This window comes from Dermacentor andersoni, chromosome 7 (assembly GCF_023375885.2).
Source record: "Dermacentor andersoni chromosome 7, qqDerAnde1_hic_scaffold, whole genome shotgun sequence".
Classification (NCBI taxonomy): Eukaryota; Metazoa; Arthropoda; class Arachnida; order Ixodida; family Ixodidae; genus Dermacentor; species Dermacentor andersoni.
This window is the reverse complement of record NC_092820.1, coordinates 74,849,398-74,866,038: the sequence shown is the minus strand read 5'-3', so window position 1 is coordinate 74,866,038 and position 16,641 is coordinate 74,849,398. Positions and strand designations below refer to the sequence as shown.

General features: G+C 48.1%; 1 protein-coding gene across 8 annotated transcripts in view; it reads right to left on the bottom strand.

Annotated features, from left to right (window-relative positions):
- The window catches only part of Snap25 (Synaptosomal-associated protein 25kDa), a 361,995-nt gene that overhangs the window by 68,286 nt on the left and 277,068 nt on the right, over positions 1 to 16,641 (bottom strand). For all 8 annotated transcript variants that reach the window (XM_055072787.2, XM_055072786.2, XM_072289220.1 and 5 more), the window contains one exon: positions 10,409 to 10,450. In XM_055072787.2, the coding sequence (XP_054928762.1) occupies positions 10,409 to 10,450 (42 nt within the window). The remainder of the gene's footprint in view (positions 1 to 10,408; positions 10,451 to 16,641) is intronic.

The window sequence follows — 16,641 nt, the reverse complement described above, 5'->3', positions numbered from 1 at the left end:
GTAGAAAACACGAATGCAGGCAGAGCGCTTTGCCGCGCGAGTCTCTTCTACGTACGCATGCATTTGCGATCGCTTCAAAAAATACGAATGAAACAGGCGCGCCTTTACGCAGATAGTTTCTGAAAGCGATTTTACGTGGTCGGCGTCGTAAAACTCTTCGTCGCGTCCTGCGTGTCTCCTGTCATATGAATAGCCTTCTGCGGTGCTTGCAATACGTCCCAACGGTTTTGCACAAGCTGGCCAAACACTACGGTCTTCTGAGATACACACACACACAAACACACACACAAAAAAAGACCAAGTAAAGGAGGTACAGCGAACAGGATGGGTAGCGAGGACGGTTGCAAGTCGCGATGCGAACATAAATTCAGCCTCTGATTTCCTATATAGTTCAATGGCAATATCGACAGTTCTGCCGCCAACCGCCGCCAACTCACCTCTTTCCCTTCCCCATCCCCCTTTTCGCCACTGCTGTTGCTTTTTTACAGCTGGGTCTTCATGGATGAAGACAAACATTTGTCTTAACGCGCACGCCAGTTGCGGCTGCGCAAGTTTCAAAAGCGAGGTCAAGTGCACTCTTATCAACAGAAGGTTCGGGAATCAATGCTACAGCGCCTGGCAGACGACACAGTAAAGTTAATTACGCAATGAAGGCCACAGGCTGCCTTTGGAATGCCGCAGTCAAAATACTGTCACGAACACAAAGCCATAAAGAATAAAATCATCGTTAAAGAAAAGAAAAGCGAAACGCTGCCAACCAATACATTTGCTAATTAATTTGCCACAATTAAACAGTCACGTTTGTTTTGATTCCCAGGCAGCCTAGCCTAGAGCGCAGCAAAATAGGGACATATCTGCGGCTAGTAGGATGATAATACTAAGGAATACGGTGTAATCGTGACAATGGAATTTCTGCCACCTACTAACATTATACAACTACTGTAAAGCTACAGAGATGACTAATATTAACAAATACTTTATATTTCCTCATATTTCTTTATATTTCTCGAGACGAAGGTGCTTAACAAGTGTTCTTGAAGTATTCGTTAATATTAGTCATCCCTGTAGCTTTATAGTAGCTACGTATGCATATATATAGCAAGAACAAGTAGACAGAAAGTCACAGCGGGAGCTATGAGAAAATGACTAAGGATCGCTAAAAAAAAAAAGACAAATAGAAACGACCGAGTCATCGCGCGGCGTCGCAAATAAATACAAAACGCTGGCGCGTTATTTACTGCTCTAGGCCTAACGTGCGGCGAACGGTGCAGGAGCACATCCTCCTACTTGTTCATAAGACAACAGCTCGCGACAGCTCCCGCCGCATCCGCATTCACAAGGCCGCACAGCCCCGCGCGCCATACTTAATTCATCCCACGACGGGCGCTCGCGAATCAGCGCTATACGGGAGCTACAGGTATACGGGCGCGTAAGTAAAAGTTCGGAACAACGAGAACGTCCCCGTAGCAGCGGGCATACGTGCGCGGACGGGAGGCCCGCCATTAATTTGCGTAAAGGTGTCAAGGAGAGAATAGAGATTTGTAGGCAGCGTGGTATATATAGGGCCCGTAGACTGCTTTTTGTCGCAGCCAGCGAAGCTGCGTGAACGCGGTTATAGGATCGCGGAATCATAAATTGCGAGCGCGTGAAAAAAAGAAAAGAAAAAAAAAAAAGAAGGCGATTCCGCTGGCACGAACGATCCGACACTGGCGCCGATGACAACGGCCGAAGATTAAGCTTTATTCTTCTCCTTGAATGCGCAGTAATGGAGAGTATCCAACGGCGCTGGATACGAGCTACAGGTGCCTACAACGAACGCAGGAGGAATGCTTTGCGGTGAAGAAGACCGACAAAAAAAAGAAAAGACGACGTTCCACGCAACGACAGTGAAATTGAGTCAGACAAAGGTGCCCAGGCGTCGGTTTTAATTTACAGCCTCACACGCAGGACGTAACAAAATTTGGACGGAAACAGCTCAGTGAACAACAAAAAGAGGGAAACAAGGCGAAACAAAGCAAGCAATAAAGCGTTCTAATCCAAGCTTACGCTTGGTAGCTTTTCATTTATTAGGGTATTTTAAACATACTTGGCGGTGTCTGAAAGGCGTATCCAATTTGTCACAATATGCGCAAGCCCTATCTAAAAAAAATGCCAGCCAGTCTGACAGGCGCATTAAAAGGAAATTCAGAATAAAAAATGAAGTAACAGCGCGCACAATAACGACTACGAAGTGTGGTAAAAAATATATATATAAGCAATTACCAGCCGGGTTGTAGAGCAAGGCCAAAACTGAGGTGTCCTCGCGGAGCCAGCGTGCCCTAGTTCCGTATTTGTAAACAAACTACGTTGCAGCCCGAGTCGAGCGCAAGATTATAGGGGGGAACATTTCTCTTGCGGAAATAAACAAGGCGGTAGCTCTACGGCGAAGACTATCGCCCTGGCGCAGAGAGAGAGAGAGAGAGAGAAAGAGCGAGAGAGAGAAATCCTCAGCGTCGGATGCTTATTAAATATTCCGGAACCCGGATGAGAAATGCCCTGGAGCGTATACTGCACCTCACACTCGCACCGTGGAGCGCAAAAAAAAAGAAATATATAAAAAAAAGTAATGCAGCCAGCGGCTGCGCTTCTTCGAGGACTGGAACAACGCGACATTTGCATACAGAGCTATACGTGGTTCCCTCAAGCCGGAGCGAGCGAGCGAGAGAGCTCTGGTGCATCACCCCGTTGTGTATACGCGCGCAAAAGCGGACAGGTGTGGCTTCGCCTTGCGAGCAGCGACTAGGAACACGCGAAGACGCGCCTTTCGAGCAACTTTCCCGCGCTTCGGAAACGCCGCCGAACCCAATTTCAATCTGGCGATCCTCACCCCGGACCACAGACCCGGACTTGGGCTTTGAAAATAAATGCTGCTTCTCTCTTTCTCTCTCTCTCTCTCTCTCTCTCTCTCTCTCGAAGAGCTGGAGCAGCAAGCACCGCAAGTTTCTGCGACGAATTTGCAAAATTACTGGACACGGGGGACTCCGCACTTCGCCTCGCCAAATCCGTCCTTGTGCAGCGAAGGCTAGGACTTGTGTCAGCCAATCAGCAACGAGAGTCGGCTTTGAGCCGCAAGAATAAGGGGTTCGATCTTTTTTTTCTCACTTACGACCGTACAAGGCAAGCAGACAACGGAGACGGGAAAAGCGAGGGTAACATTAACTGTTCTTGCTTTAACTGAAATGCAGAAATCGCCAGGAAAAGGGAAGGGAACGCGGACGCAAGGACAACTTGCTGCGGGAGGGAGTCGAACCTGCGTCTTCTACATTACGCAGGTGGTGCTTTACTACCAGGCTGCCGCGCAGTTGCCTCGTAACTTGAGTATTTGCTGTACGTGTACAGGGCTAGGCCTTCGAGCCTCAGCCAGAGCCACTGACGTCAATGGCGGCGGGTGCATCAAATCCTTAGAACCGCAGGCACCGCGTAGTACCCAAACTGCTATTAAAGTACTAAAGATATATTCAGAGCGTTGTTATTTTGCGTCTTAAGTTAACTTCACTGTTTCACCTCACACGATGTTGCTGCACACGATCTGTTGTGAAACGTTCTCAAAAGAACTCTTGAAAAATATGCACTACTAACCATCGCTTTCGAGTGGGCCATCTGTTATGGGCTTTTGTAGACAGCTTGAGACTTCCCGATGCAGCCGTAAGCGTGTAACGGCACTGCCAGGCAACTATTTGCCTACAAAATCTTACACGTCCTTTAAGCGAGTCACACGATCAAAGCAAGAATTGTTGCGCCGGCGCTTTCGAAACATTACACTGCTTCCTCCAATGCGACGTGCTTTCTAAACAACCTCACTATATGAGAGGCAGATAAATTCAGACGTCTCAAGTAACCTACCAGCAATACCAGGCCCACTGCAGACCGGTCTATGTAGTACATCAAGTAAATGAAACTAGCCTGGACGAAATTTGGCCATACGTTTCCCTCTCAAGAGGTTGTTTGAAGAAAATAAGAATATGGAAAGAACGTATGCAGCACAACCTTTTTTTTACGAAGCGAGGTTATGACCAGAACGACGTTTGGCACATTCGCCAAATCGAATATGCTAAAGAAAGCGCGATTCGGGGCAGGAATGCGAGAGCCGTTGCCATCGCGAACGACGTATAAATCTGACGCGACAGCCTGTCGAGTTGAATGGAGTTACGCTCGCTCGTTGGCGCAGCCCCAAAAGTGTCACTTCAACTGAGTTTCCCGCCCGAAAGGGAGGGGGGGCTGTGCCTCGAAATGCCTCCCGTGGAATTTCGCCGGCGCGAAGCGGGGAGTCTAAAATCAAATCCATTAAATTGACTAGGCCCAGAGTAAAAACGGCATAAAATGAAAGCGAAATAAATGCGCGTCTAAGTCGAAGACACAAGCTTAAGTTTGAAACGCGTATGACTTAGGAAACACATGCAGAAAAAAAGAAAGACAAAGCAGACGAGAGCGAGCACTTGCACACGACCACCAAAATAGCAGATCAGCTTTTCTGCAGCACTCCACTCTTTTCAAGATGTACCGTCTGCACTGGAAAAAAAAAAAAAAATCAAGGTAACGTGGTCGAGGAACGTAAAAACAAAAATAAATAAAGGGCTGGAGAAAAGGAGGCAACCAGGAGAAAAAAAAGGAACGTAAGGACAGGAAAGAAACCCAAAGGAAACAGAAATGCCTTGGATGCAGACGACCGAGCAGCGAAATGCGGTCGTCTGTTGCGATCCGGAGACAAAGAAAACGACCGAGACCCGAGGAAGGGAGTGTGCGGGTAGTTTCCGAGATGGCGGTGACGAATGCTACCGGAGCGGAAGCGGCAAGCAGTCCGTGCCAAACCTCGCCGAGGCTATTAGGAAAACCTGTCATTCGCCTATCCGTATATACACACAGCCCGCTTTTCTTTTTGCCCTACAAGAGACACCGGCAGCCCACCACAGGCTCTGTGTTCTCTCTTCATCCAAGTGACGGTAATGGGCACTTAAAGCAGAGGCAAACCATCAAAGGAAGCACCGATGTCTGCAATAGGCGGCTGTCTTTCTTTTCGTACTGGGGTTGAAACAGCTTAAAACTAAATGTCGCATAAAGGGGACCGAACATAGAGAAAGTAAACGCCTGCTGAGGCACCTGCGTCCGACGCTTTATTGAATTAAAACGGTTTAAACGGCGTCGGCGCACATTATTCGATTTTTCTTTCTTTTTAACTGTGTAATTGAGTTGCGCCTTCCGAACTCATTTCTCAGCACGAAATAAAATAACCTTAATAAATAAAAACTCTAGAAACGAAGCGTTGCCGTTCTGAAGACCCGAGTCCCGTAGTGCTAGAAAATGGATGCCGCATGCGAAACAAAAACGCACGCGGGATAAATTTCGGCGCGGTGGTCATCTGTGCGAATGGGCCGCGCAAATGGGAGAAAACTCTCGAAACGGTGGCCGTCGACGAGGCCGAATATGAGGCAATTTAAATGCTAACGACACTCCATGCAGACAGACAGACGGCCTTTATAAGCACGCGCGATTGATGCTCACAATGAAGAGAGGGCATACACAATCCGAGAAATCGTTAGCGGCCAAGTGCGCACGAACTGCCAAATGCGGGCGTATCGCATCTTCCGGGTTACAGTCGCTGCGTGTATGGTTGTGCACTGCGATGTAACGATACGTAATAACGACTATAAATAAAAATTTTGAAAACGCGTTGCAGACGTCTGAAGATAGATATTATTGGACCTATATAATATGTAAAACATAATACGCGCTAACTGGGAATGATAAGAACTGCAAACGACGACAAACCACGGCCGTCAAATAAGTTGCGCTTGCCTCGACAGCCTTCATTCGAATGGCGTCAATGAATTCTAAAGAATACTATTCCGTGCGTTTATTAACGAACGTTAACGAACCTGGGTTAATACGTAAGAGCGAGAAAACGCTTACATGCTATCTCTACTGTGGCTGGCGACTAAACCAATGCTGGGCGCAATGGGGAAACAAAAAAAAAAAAACGTAATAACGATAGCAAGAAATAAAAAAAAAGAACGAAAGCCATACAGGAGTTCTTGTTTATCTATTTTGATAAACCGCATCTTGTAAAAAAACTAATAAATGAAGAAATAAAAAAAATATACAGCTAATCCTCTTTTGACCTTTTCTTTTCAACATGCGCATTTCAAGACAAGCGCTGTGGACGGCACTAAAATCGGGCCGCAATATGCCACGCGCATTTTCATGGCCTCCTTACGACGCGATCGAACGCTCAGACGTGACCTTGCATGTTTCTTGGACGGCCGCGGTTCGACTTTTGCCATCCCACTGCCCTTCACGGTCAAAGAGACTTCCACGAACTCGTCGATAACGGCGAATGAAACGGTATTCAAATTCGGCCGGGCATAAAAGAAAGCCTCCTTTAAAAGGAGTCTGTCTACATCGGCGTAGGCTTGCGACCGAGTTCACTGAACTACTCGCTGCTGCGTCGTCTGCTTCGGAAACAGCATCGCAAAAGAAAATGCGAGGCGATGTCGCTAACAGGATCACGATCTCTCTTTTTTTTTTTCTCTCTCTCTTCTAGCGGAGGGCAAAAGCTGATGCGGCATAACTCTTTCGTGTCCTGTTGTTGCCGTCATCACAAAGCCTGGCTCAGGTGGTAACTGACCGGGCACTGTTCGCTGAACGTGCGGGCACGTGTGTAGTGGGGCATATGCAAGGCGCAGAACAGAAGGCGAAAGCAACGGGGTCGTTTCCTGGAAATGCCAGTCTCATCGTGACGCAAAGAGCTACGACATAGAAACTTATTTGCTGTAGGCTAGTCCGTGAATGTTTTGCATGGACACTGCACGGACATTAGACACAGGTAAGGTTATTACGCGAGCACTGTCTATCACACATAATATATTAACTTTTACTAACCGCTTTCTCTGAAAAAGTGACTTGGTGACGTAACCTTTTGGACTGTAGGGGCACATACAGAGCTCCTAATTCATGTAGTAACAAGACATCAGAGACCGCAGTGACAAGAAAAGTATATTTCTTTAAATGTTATTAGCGCTATTAAGCGGTACATAGTATGCAGTAGACAGAGTCCAAATAATTCACCTAAAACACACATGCACACAGAAAAAAAGTTGGCGAAACTTATTTTCCCGAACCTTCTGTTCCTTTTTTACGAGTGCATGACCTGCATGTTCGGTCCAAACATATTGCGACATGCGTGAAGAAATAGCGTCAACTATAGATGGATGCGACACTCGCGGTGCCCTCGTGACAGACAAATGGCTCATCCTCCGGGTCTAGACGGGCGAGCCCCATGTTTCGTCACTAGGTGCACAGGACAACCTTGGGTTCACTGCGCCCGTTCGCGGCCACGGCTTAAACACACGCTCGGCTAAGATATGCAACGCATCGCGCGCGCAGCTCTGTCCGCAGTTAGGGGAAATAACCTCGCTGGTGTCCGAGCGCTCACAGAAAACTTAAAACTGGCAGGCTAATGTCATTGACAGGAAGCTAGATCAAGCGTCGCACAAGGCACATAAAGGCACGCTTTCGCTTTGTACCCTCGGACTTCACACTTCGCATTTGCAGCAGCTAGTAATGTGCTTGTACCTCATGCCCTATTGTTCTCAATCCTGGATTTAACAGCGCAAAACGCAGACGGGACACGAGACGAGAAGACGACACCACAAGCGTTTTGCGCTGTTGACACCGGGATGGAAAACCAACAAGCTCAAGCTGCTATTCTAATGTTCTCAATATTACGCCACACTATATGCAAAGACGGCGGCATCAATACATAAGAAAAACTAAGTTTGCGCCATCAAGTATAAGAAATGCTGAAGTTATATTGGCTTGAATGTCGCTGAGGCGTTCACCTTGAAGTGGACAAATATGTACAACATGTAAGGCGTGTTCTAGTACTTAACCCGAACACGCCTTAACAGCCATTTTGCTTCTGCTGCGGAGGCTGCTGAAGAGTTCAATGCAAATTTAAGTTATTTCTGCACTTCGTATGCCAGAAAGGCGGGGAACCACCACAAAAGGCTTTCTCAATCGATAGCTTGACGGGATCCCGGTAAACTTAGTTTTGATTGTGTTGACTGGAATGTGCCAGATTAAATGTGCCTTCTTTTGAAAGCATTCAACGTTTACTCCCTTACAACCAGTGTTTGTTAATGCTATCCCGTTATAAATCTGTTTTCCTTGATCCGGTTAAGTCTGACGGCAGCTGCACGTGCCCTTGAAGCCACAAAAATTTACGAAGGCTTTTCGTACCCACTGCTTCAGACTCAGACTCACAGGAGTATAATAATCGAATAATGCCAGAAGCGAATCGAGTATGTTTAGAATAGTTTCCGAATAATGAACAGCCGCCTTTGCTATTATAATGAAACAATCTGCAGATTATCGTATATTCACAAGGTTGCCAAGTTTCTGTCATTATACTGCAATTTATAAGGAGTTGCTAATTAAAAGCCCACATGGAGCATTAGGAGTAAAGGAGGAGTTCATTCCTATCCACAGGGCACATTGGCGAGTGCGAACGACACAGGGCTACAAATTTGCCTCACTGGTTGACGTAACATGTTCCACTACCATACTTCGCATTTTATGTACAATACAGTCGCCACGTCAAAAATTTATCGTAACTTCGATTCAATCGTGTACTTGATCGCGCACAACTGGCGATTATTTAATGTGAGTTAGCGTTCCGAAATATTCTAAAGCTATTCGAAAACTAGTCGTATTTCCGAATAGTGACCACTCGATTCGGAGAGAGAACAAAAAAAAAAAAAAAGCAATATTCGGTTCCTTATTCGAAAGGTTCGAATATTCGCGTAGACCTGTGTGGATTTCGCCTTCATTACGCGTCGCTGTTAGAGCTCTGGCGAGTCAGGGAAATACTGCCCAAGGAAGGCGGGATACAGTCCATGGCATTTTGACACCACAACTTAGCCTGCGGACATAAAACAACGTCAGAGTAGAACGCAGACATTGTTTTGTATCCAGCTGCGTCGAAAGCTGGCAAGGCCCAGATGACGTTAATCCATTTCCCAGTCACGAGCTCGTAGATCTGTCACGTGCTTGAATGTCACTTAAATCGAGCGACTTAAACAAACAAACAAACAAACAAACAAGAAAGGAAGGGGGAGGGGCTGCATGCAGGCCCTCACAGAAAGCTACACATCACTGCACTTGCCAGGGAATTTCAGGTCGTACTGTAAACGTTTACTTGCGCAATAGCGCTGCGTAATGAAGAGTAACGAATTACACTTTGACAAAGACCGCTCAATTAAAGTGACATCCAACAGGCCACGTGCGACAGTGGCGTATGCCCAAGCGGATCCAAGGACGCGCTAGGAAGTTCGAGTCCTGTCATGTGGCGCGCAGTTAACGAGGCTTCCATGTCGAGCAAATGGCTCGGGAAAGATGGACCACAGGCGAGCCTTAAAGAGACACTCTGAACGCAACTAGCGTTTCCCGATTCGTCCGTGGCTTGGCTGACAGTAACGCCTCGCAATCCTCTCTCCCTACATCTACGGGCGCTGCACCGGTGATCGATACGAGACCAATACGCGCTAAGTACGCTCTTAGATTTCCGGTGTGGGGTGCTGAGACTGCGGTATTTCGCGAGAGAAAATACTGTCAACGGAGCCGAGGCCGGCAAACATTGCCCACGGCGCTGCCAAAGACAGTCGGGCGAGCCGCTATATACGCCTTTCCAGGAGGCACAGGAACAACCTAAAATTGAGCTCCGACTCCACGAACACACAAATACGCGATGACGGTAGGAAACGCTGAGGCACGAAAAGCAGCTCATCGTGCAAGAACGACCCTCCCGCTATGATGTTCCCGATTATTGGTTTCCTCTTTCGTAGCCAGAATAAAGAGCTGGAGAGATTAGCAGCACCTAATACCCACCTGCCCTCCACTCCCCACCCCGGCGGCCCACCATCCCCAATTTCTTTTTCTTCTTTCAACGCTATAGTAGCCAGCTAGTCCCGCTATGATGTTCCCGATTATTGGTTTTCTCTTTCGTAGCCAGAAAAACGAGCTGGAGAGATTAGCAGCACCTACTACCCACCTGCCCTCCCCCTCCCCGCCCCGCGGCCCTCCATGCCCAATTTTTTTTTTTATTCTTTCAACGCTGTAGCAGCCAGCTAGTAGCCAAGGGGCCTAAGCTGCAAACAGCTACGCAAGCGCGATTATCGCAGCGGGTCACCTGACGTACCACCCAGGCTTAGTTGCTAGGCCTCAATTTCGGCAGCTTGAGAGGGGTTACAGTGGGCCTCGTGGAGAGCCTGAAAACTGCACGCCACAGGTCACGCGTTCAAATCGCGAGTGCGCGGAAAGCACAAAACGGCAGTCAAAGCACGACAGAGAGAAGGATCAGGAAAGAGACGCTCACCTCTTCGCATAGTGATATCATGTTCCTCGTCCTCTCCAACGACTGCAAGAAAGAAGGAAAAAAAAAGAGTTAGAAATTGAAGGCCAGAAATCGCTCAGCAAAGACAGAACGAAAGAAATGTGCGCAGTTAAGCAACACACGATAACGGCGTACATCCTTGTCCAGGCCGAAAAATGGTAAAATTTGGCAAAAATGAAAAATGTGTTTTTACCCAACGAGTTCACAGCTTTGATAAATATAAGATTTGTTACGTCAGTACGTTGTGAACAAGCAACGTGCTCTACATTCTCAATCTATTTCCACATAACTTCATTTTTTCTTTTTTTTTTTTTTGCAAATACGTTCCACTTCGATAAACCTATGTGGAGCGGACTCCGAAAGTGAAGGCTATAGTCGTAGCAAGAATTATCTGAGCCCAAGACAAATTAAAATGTTCACGCAGTTTTATTGGTCAGATGTTGAAGTGACGGTAGCCGAGGTTTCGGTCGTCGTTATACATTGGCTTCGAAATGGGTGGCGCTGCAGCTGGTAGCTACGCGTAATTGAGCCATCCTTTGTAGCATACGACACAGAGGCTTCACACACACATACACACACACTATATATATATGTATATATATATATATATATATATATATAGCCGGAGGAAGACAAGACACGCGTGACGTTTGTTTCAACGGTACCGCCACAACAATGCAGCGGAAGGAAAGGAAACTAGATAGGCAGGCGCTTGAACCGTCGACAAAGAGGGCGTTGCCAACGTAGACATGGCCGACGCAGGTAGCACAGCGGCAAATCTTTGAGAAACCTCTGTTATCTACCTGACGACGGGACCGCCGCACCCAGGAGCCGAATGAAAGTGGACACGTGTGACGTTTCAATGGGACCGCCACCAGGGGAGAGCGGAAGGATAGGAAACCAAGAGGGCGAATTAGATAGAAAGTCTTTGCCCCCTACTTTTTATTAGCAAAAATAAGGTACATACAGGTAAGTACAAATACACGTACTATTCTACGTACCTTACACATTTTTTTTTTCCACACAGTCCCCGCACCGGTTCAGACCCAACTGTCCCATCGCAGCACTAAATTTGACATGCCCCTGCGTCATCAGTCAGTGACGCAGGCAGCCTCCCCGAATGCTCATTGCCATGCAAGTCTTCTGGGCCCTTTTCCGAACTCACAACGCCACCACATCACGCTTCTCAAAGCGAGATACCTTTCCCCATACGTGGGCTGCATTTCTCTGAGGAATTTCGATACGCGTTCCCCCCTCGTTCCATAGAAAACGGATCACATTTCGTTGGTCGTACGCCGTGGACGTGTGAAGCCCAACTGCCGTCTTCAACGACTGACAGCAGCGCCGTGCCGCGGATATGCCGGCAGATAAGGCCGGTCCGGTCCAAGAAAGGTCCACACCGCTGGGAACAGATGTGTTGACTTCCCGCTCACTGCCGTAATTTGGCTAAAAAAAAAAAAGTTGGGGCGAAGATCTTCTCATTCGCCCTCGTAGATACGCAAGCGCATCGGAGGCCGCCAAGGAGAGGGCGGTGCGAATGTATACATGGCCGACACGGGTCGTACAGCAACAAATCCTTGAGAAACTTTTATTTGATATCCCACAGTCTTTGACAGACTTGAAAGATATTGAAAAATGCTGCCTACTGATAACTAATCTACTCAAAATGCGTATCCAAGCGATGGCACGTATAAGCTTTTGCGTAAATTCAAACGATTTTGCACCCCGTGTTTTTTGCACAGGCAGAACAAAAATGCACCGAACCCTAGCCGTGAACAGCTTCGCTGTAAAATCAGGCTGTGAAAAATCGGTCGATGTATGCACCCGTCGTGTATTGAAATCCGCTTTGCCCTAGACTTCAAATCGGCTTTGCTCCAAACCGGACTCAAACCGGACTCAAATGAAATATCTTGAACTATTGATATCCTTACGACGATCGTAAGCGAGCTCTAAACAATCGGACATGTTACGGTGAAATCGTGCAAAGTTTACAGGTACGCAGATCACTTCGCAGACGTGCAAGCGGACCTCCTCTAGCATAAGTAGCACTTGAGAGCTCGATCAGGGCATCAGGGCATCAGACAAATCGAACTCCTGACCCTCGGCAGTTTCACAGCACCCGAAATTGCACGGCAAAGACGCGAGAAAGCAATTAACCAGCAACGCTCGCGTTGATAGCGGCTTGAATTATTTATTTCAAGAAAGGCCGAATACATGGATAATGTTGAGAACGCGGGCACCAGCGCGCGAACAAACAAACACTAACACACACAGACAGACATAGCGCGTTTCTCTTTTGCTTCGTTTAGTCCCCAATCGGCGATATTCTAAGAAACAATAAAGGGGAAATAGAGGAATAAACGCTGTTTCGTGACGAACAGGAAAGCCAACAGCGCGAAGGCGTACACGCTTTGGCAACACAGTTTCGACACAGAATTTCCCGCTAGAGTTTGAGGCTCTTTGAATGTAAACTATGTCAAACAAATATTTGTTTCTTTCCTTTTATTTTCCTGCAAATGCGACAGCGTCGCCCGGAAATTTCGAGAGAAAACACTGAACGAGCCGGGATTTTTCGCACGCAATGCTCGAGTCACAAGTTTCTGTCCGGCCACTGAGATATGCAGCAACGGGTTGTTAATGAATGAATGAATGAATGAATGAATGAATGAATGAATGAATGAATGAATGAATGAATGAATGATATTTTGTAGGGTTGGAGGAAAAGCAAGCATCTCTCTCTCTGCTGACAAATGGACTGTTCAGCAGGGAAGCACGGTCATTCCCAGGCGAGAGCACGGCCATTCCCAGGCGGCCTCGTTGCTGAGTACTTATATACTGACCAAGCAAAGCTTGCCGCTACGTTTCGACGACCTTTACGGAATCGGCGCAATCCAGCGTCACATGCCTGAATGCCGCAAGCCACCGCCCCCCCCCCCAAAAAAAAAAAAAAAGAAAGAGAAAGTTATCCAGTGAAGAACGGACACGGCGACCGACAAGGGAGCCCGAACGCATATAAAACGGCCAACACCATTTCCGGGGGATAACGAATTATCGACCGCCGGCGGCCGTAGCAGGCGGTCCGAGTTTACCTAGACCCGGGGTCTCACAGCGCTAGCCGACCTGTTTCCTTAAGGACCCCGAGCTGTGACGGGCACAAGAGTGAAAGTGCGCCATGTGCGCTAACAACGCGGGATCCCGTGCCGCTCTCGCTCGCGTTTTCGCAGGAAAAAAAAAAACAAAACAGCTCGCCGATTCGGGACGCAATCGAACTACAACGGAACAAGGGCTCTTCTTGGGAAGGCCGGGTATACCCACCACCTGATCCCCCAAACCGTTCGTTCATTTCGCTTGCGAGACCGAGAAACGCGCTGCGAAAGATGGCCGCTGCGAAGCGGAGCAGACGAGAAGGAGCAGACGAGAAGGAGCAGACGAGAAGGAGCAACGGGACACGCTCGGAAAGGAGCACCGTTCATTAAGGGGGCTTAATTAAAAACAAGTGCGCCGCACGCCGGGGGATCCGACGCGTGAGCCTCGAGCCCTGCAGATATGCGCCGGTATAAGGCTTTGAACAGGCCGGCTCGGACGCTCCCGAGAGTGATGACGCCAGGGAAACGGCGACAGATAGGGACGAAGAAAAGAGGACGCTGCCAAGCTGCGGCGCTGTACGGGGGGAAAAAAAGCGCAACCCGCTCTTCCTTGAGCTCACGCGAGCGTATACAGTGAAGCCGCTGAGCGCGCGCCCGCTAGCATGCTCGTCAGCCGGCATGAATGTGTGCACGGAGCCAAGGTACAGCAAAGCGATGGCTTTCATACAAAAAAGAAAGCCAGAGAAATTACAAAACGGGGACTCTGACGCTACATAGACGACGGGAGCTGCAAGCGAGGCGGTTTAGACAGAATGAGAATGGTGTACATGGATTTGCCTCAGCTCCGTTCTTCTGGCTTCAAACGGCATTGTTTGCTTGCATTTTTTTTTTTTTTTTTTGCGAACCAATTAATGCTTCTCCACGAGATATTGCACTTTAAGGCGACACATTATAGAGGCGAACGGTTTGAGCTGTGTTATTAAATCACCCGTTGTTAGATACGGGACCTTTTCCTGAGCCTCCTTCGAGTTCGCCAGACCACATCGAATCGCGCCACACCTAAGTAAGGAACGCAGAAGCAGATCTACCCTGTTCCCGAGGCGCGGCACGTGCAAACCAGTTGGCGTCCCCCACCTCTTGCGCCACAGGTGGAGCTATTCACTGCTTGACTCTTCCCGAAAGTGTAGCGAGAGCCTGGCACTGTTCCAGGTAACGTGGGTCCCGAGGCAAGACGGCTGTAATGCACCGTGAAGCCCTGGCAGCAATCCCCCCATCCGCCTTTGTGAAGGCAGTTGCAGACCGGGAAGGCAATACCGCAGAGAGAAGTAAGCCCTCGGACAATTGGGGCCCAAGGAGCGACCCTGTGCGCCGGGTGTGACACAATCGCACGGGCACCTACCATTGGCCGAACATGGCGTCACCTGAGCGGGCTCGCCGATTGGCCGAAAGTGACGTGACTTCGAGACACCGAAGGGCTTAAAAGCTAGAGACCGGGAGCAGCAAGGGGGCATTCCTTCATTCATCTCTTTCGAGCTTCTTGCCACGGGCCCCAGCGTCCGAGTTGCTGCCGGCCCGTAATGACTTTATGACTTAATTTCTTTATACTCCCACTGTAAATAATGTAAACAAACCTCCAGTTTTCATCTCAAAGTCCTCCTCAACCTCGGCCAACTCCCGCACCGAACGGCAAGGTCCAATAATCTGGGGGACAGCAATTGGGATCGTCCTCCAGATCCAACACCATCCACAACAACAAAACAAGCCTCTTCGCACCGCGACAAGACGCTTCGTAATCCGTAAAAGAGACACGACAACGAAAAGTATAGTGGCGACGCCGTCTTGAAATTCCCGCACCAGCTCGACGTGACGTCACGGTTTTGACAGCGTCTGCTCGGGCCTACAGTTCAATCTTTATCGACAAAATAGGAAGAGTCAGAACACAGAGCTTGGCAAGTTTCAAAAGCTTTTACTGAAGCTACAACTACTACAGCGACCAAAAAGAAAGGGACTTTGCAATACTTAACAGCACACTGACGTTTCGGCCATCCAGCTTCAGCGCGAAATTTTTAAAAATGAGACTTCAACCGTCACTTTCTGTTCTATTGATCAAGCTGTTACCGCGAAATCTACGACAGCAGATTTTTTCGACAATGCTCTATCAATTCAAATTGATTCAGTGTTACGCTTGCAGCTTGCCTTTAAATGCAAAAATTCGTAATGTGGACATGAAACTACTGCCTTTGTACCTTGAGAAAAAAAAAGAACATTTGCAAAGGGTAATACATAACGCCGCAAGAACATATGAAGCTACAAGCACGAAGATTAGTCCAACCGGTGTCGCATAATAGCTGATGCGCGCCCGCGGGGCGCTTCATTCCCCGCTGCTGCTAACTGCCGTCGCAAAAATGCGGAGAAAGAACGAATGCGTGCACAATGCACTCGTCACTGTTAATTGACGTTAATAGACGTAATTGAAATGTTCATTGACGTTAATTGTGTTGGTGAGAAAGGCGTCGTCCTGCATGCAATCATCAAGGTGATTTGACAGGCGGCACTTCAGAACTGCCCGTGGCACAAACGATCCCGGCTCCGTCTGCGCTAGCGCCTAGTGGTTTAGCTCACTGCAGTTTCAAGCTTCACCAAAATAAAGGGACAACAAAAAGTAGTTATATATTCGAGTCAGGAACCAGAACTCAACGCGAGGCACGTTCAGCTCCCATGGTACCTCAATGAAAGGATAGATGGATGCTATAAGCGTCCCCTTTGAAACGGGGCGGGGTGCTGCACCACGAAGCAGTTTTGATTTTGCATAATGTCCTACCTATCTCTTCGAACACACACACACACGCACACACAACACACAACACACACACACACACACACACACACACACACACACACACACCACCAAACCTCCAATCGCCTCCTACTAATCTTTATTGCGGACATGTTCACTTTCCCCTGCTATCCCTGAACCCAAGGGCTTCAAGCAGGCCAGAGGAACCTGAATCGACAGCTGGGTAGACATCTTCACATTCTAATACATGTTCCGTCATTACCTTAGCTTAACCACAGCAAGAACATGCTTCTTCCTTGGTGTAACTGGGTTTATAGCTACGCGTTCTAAGA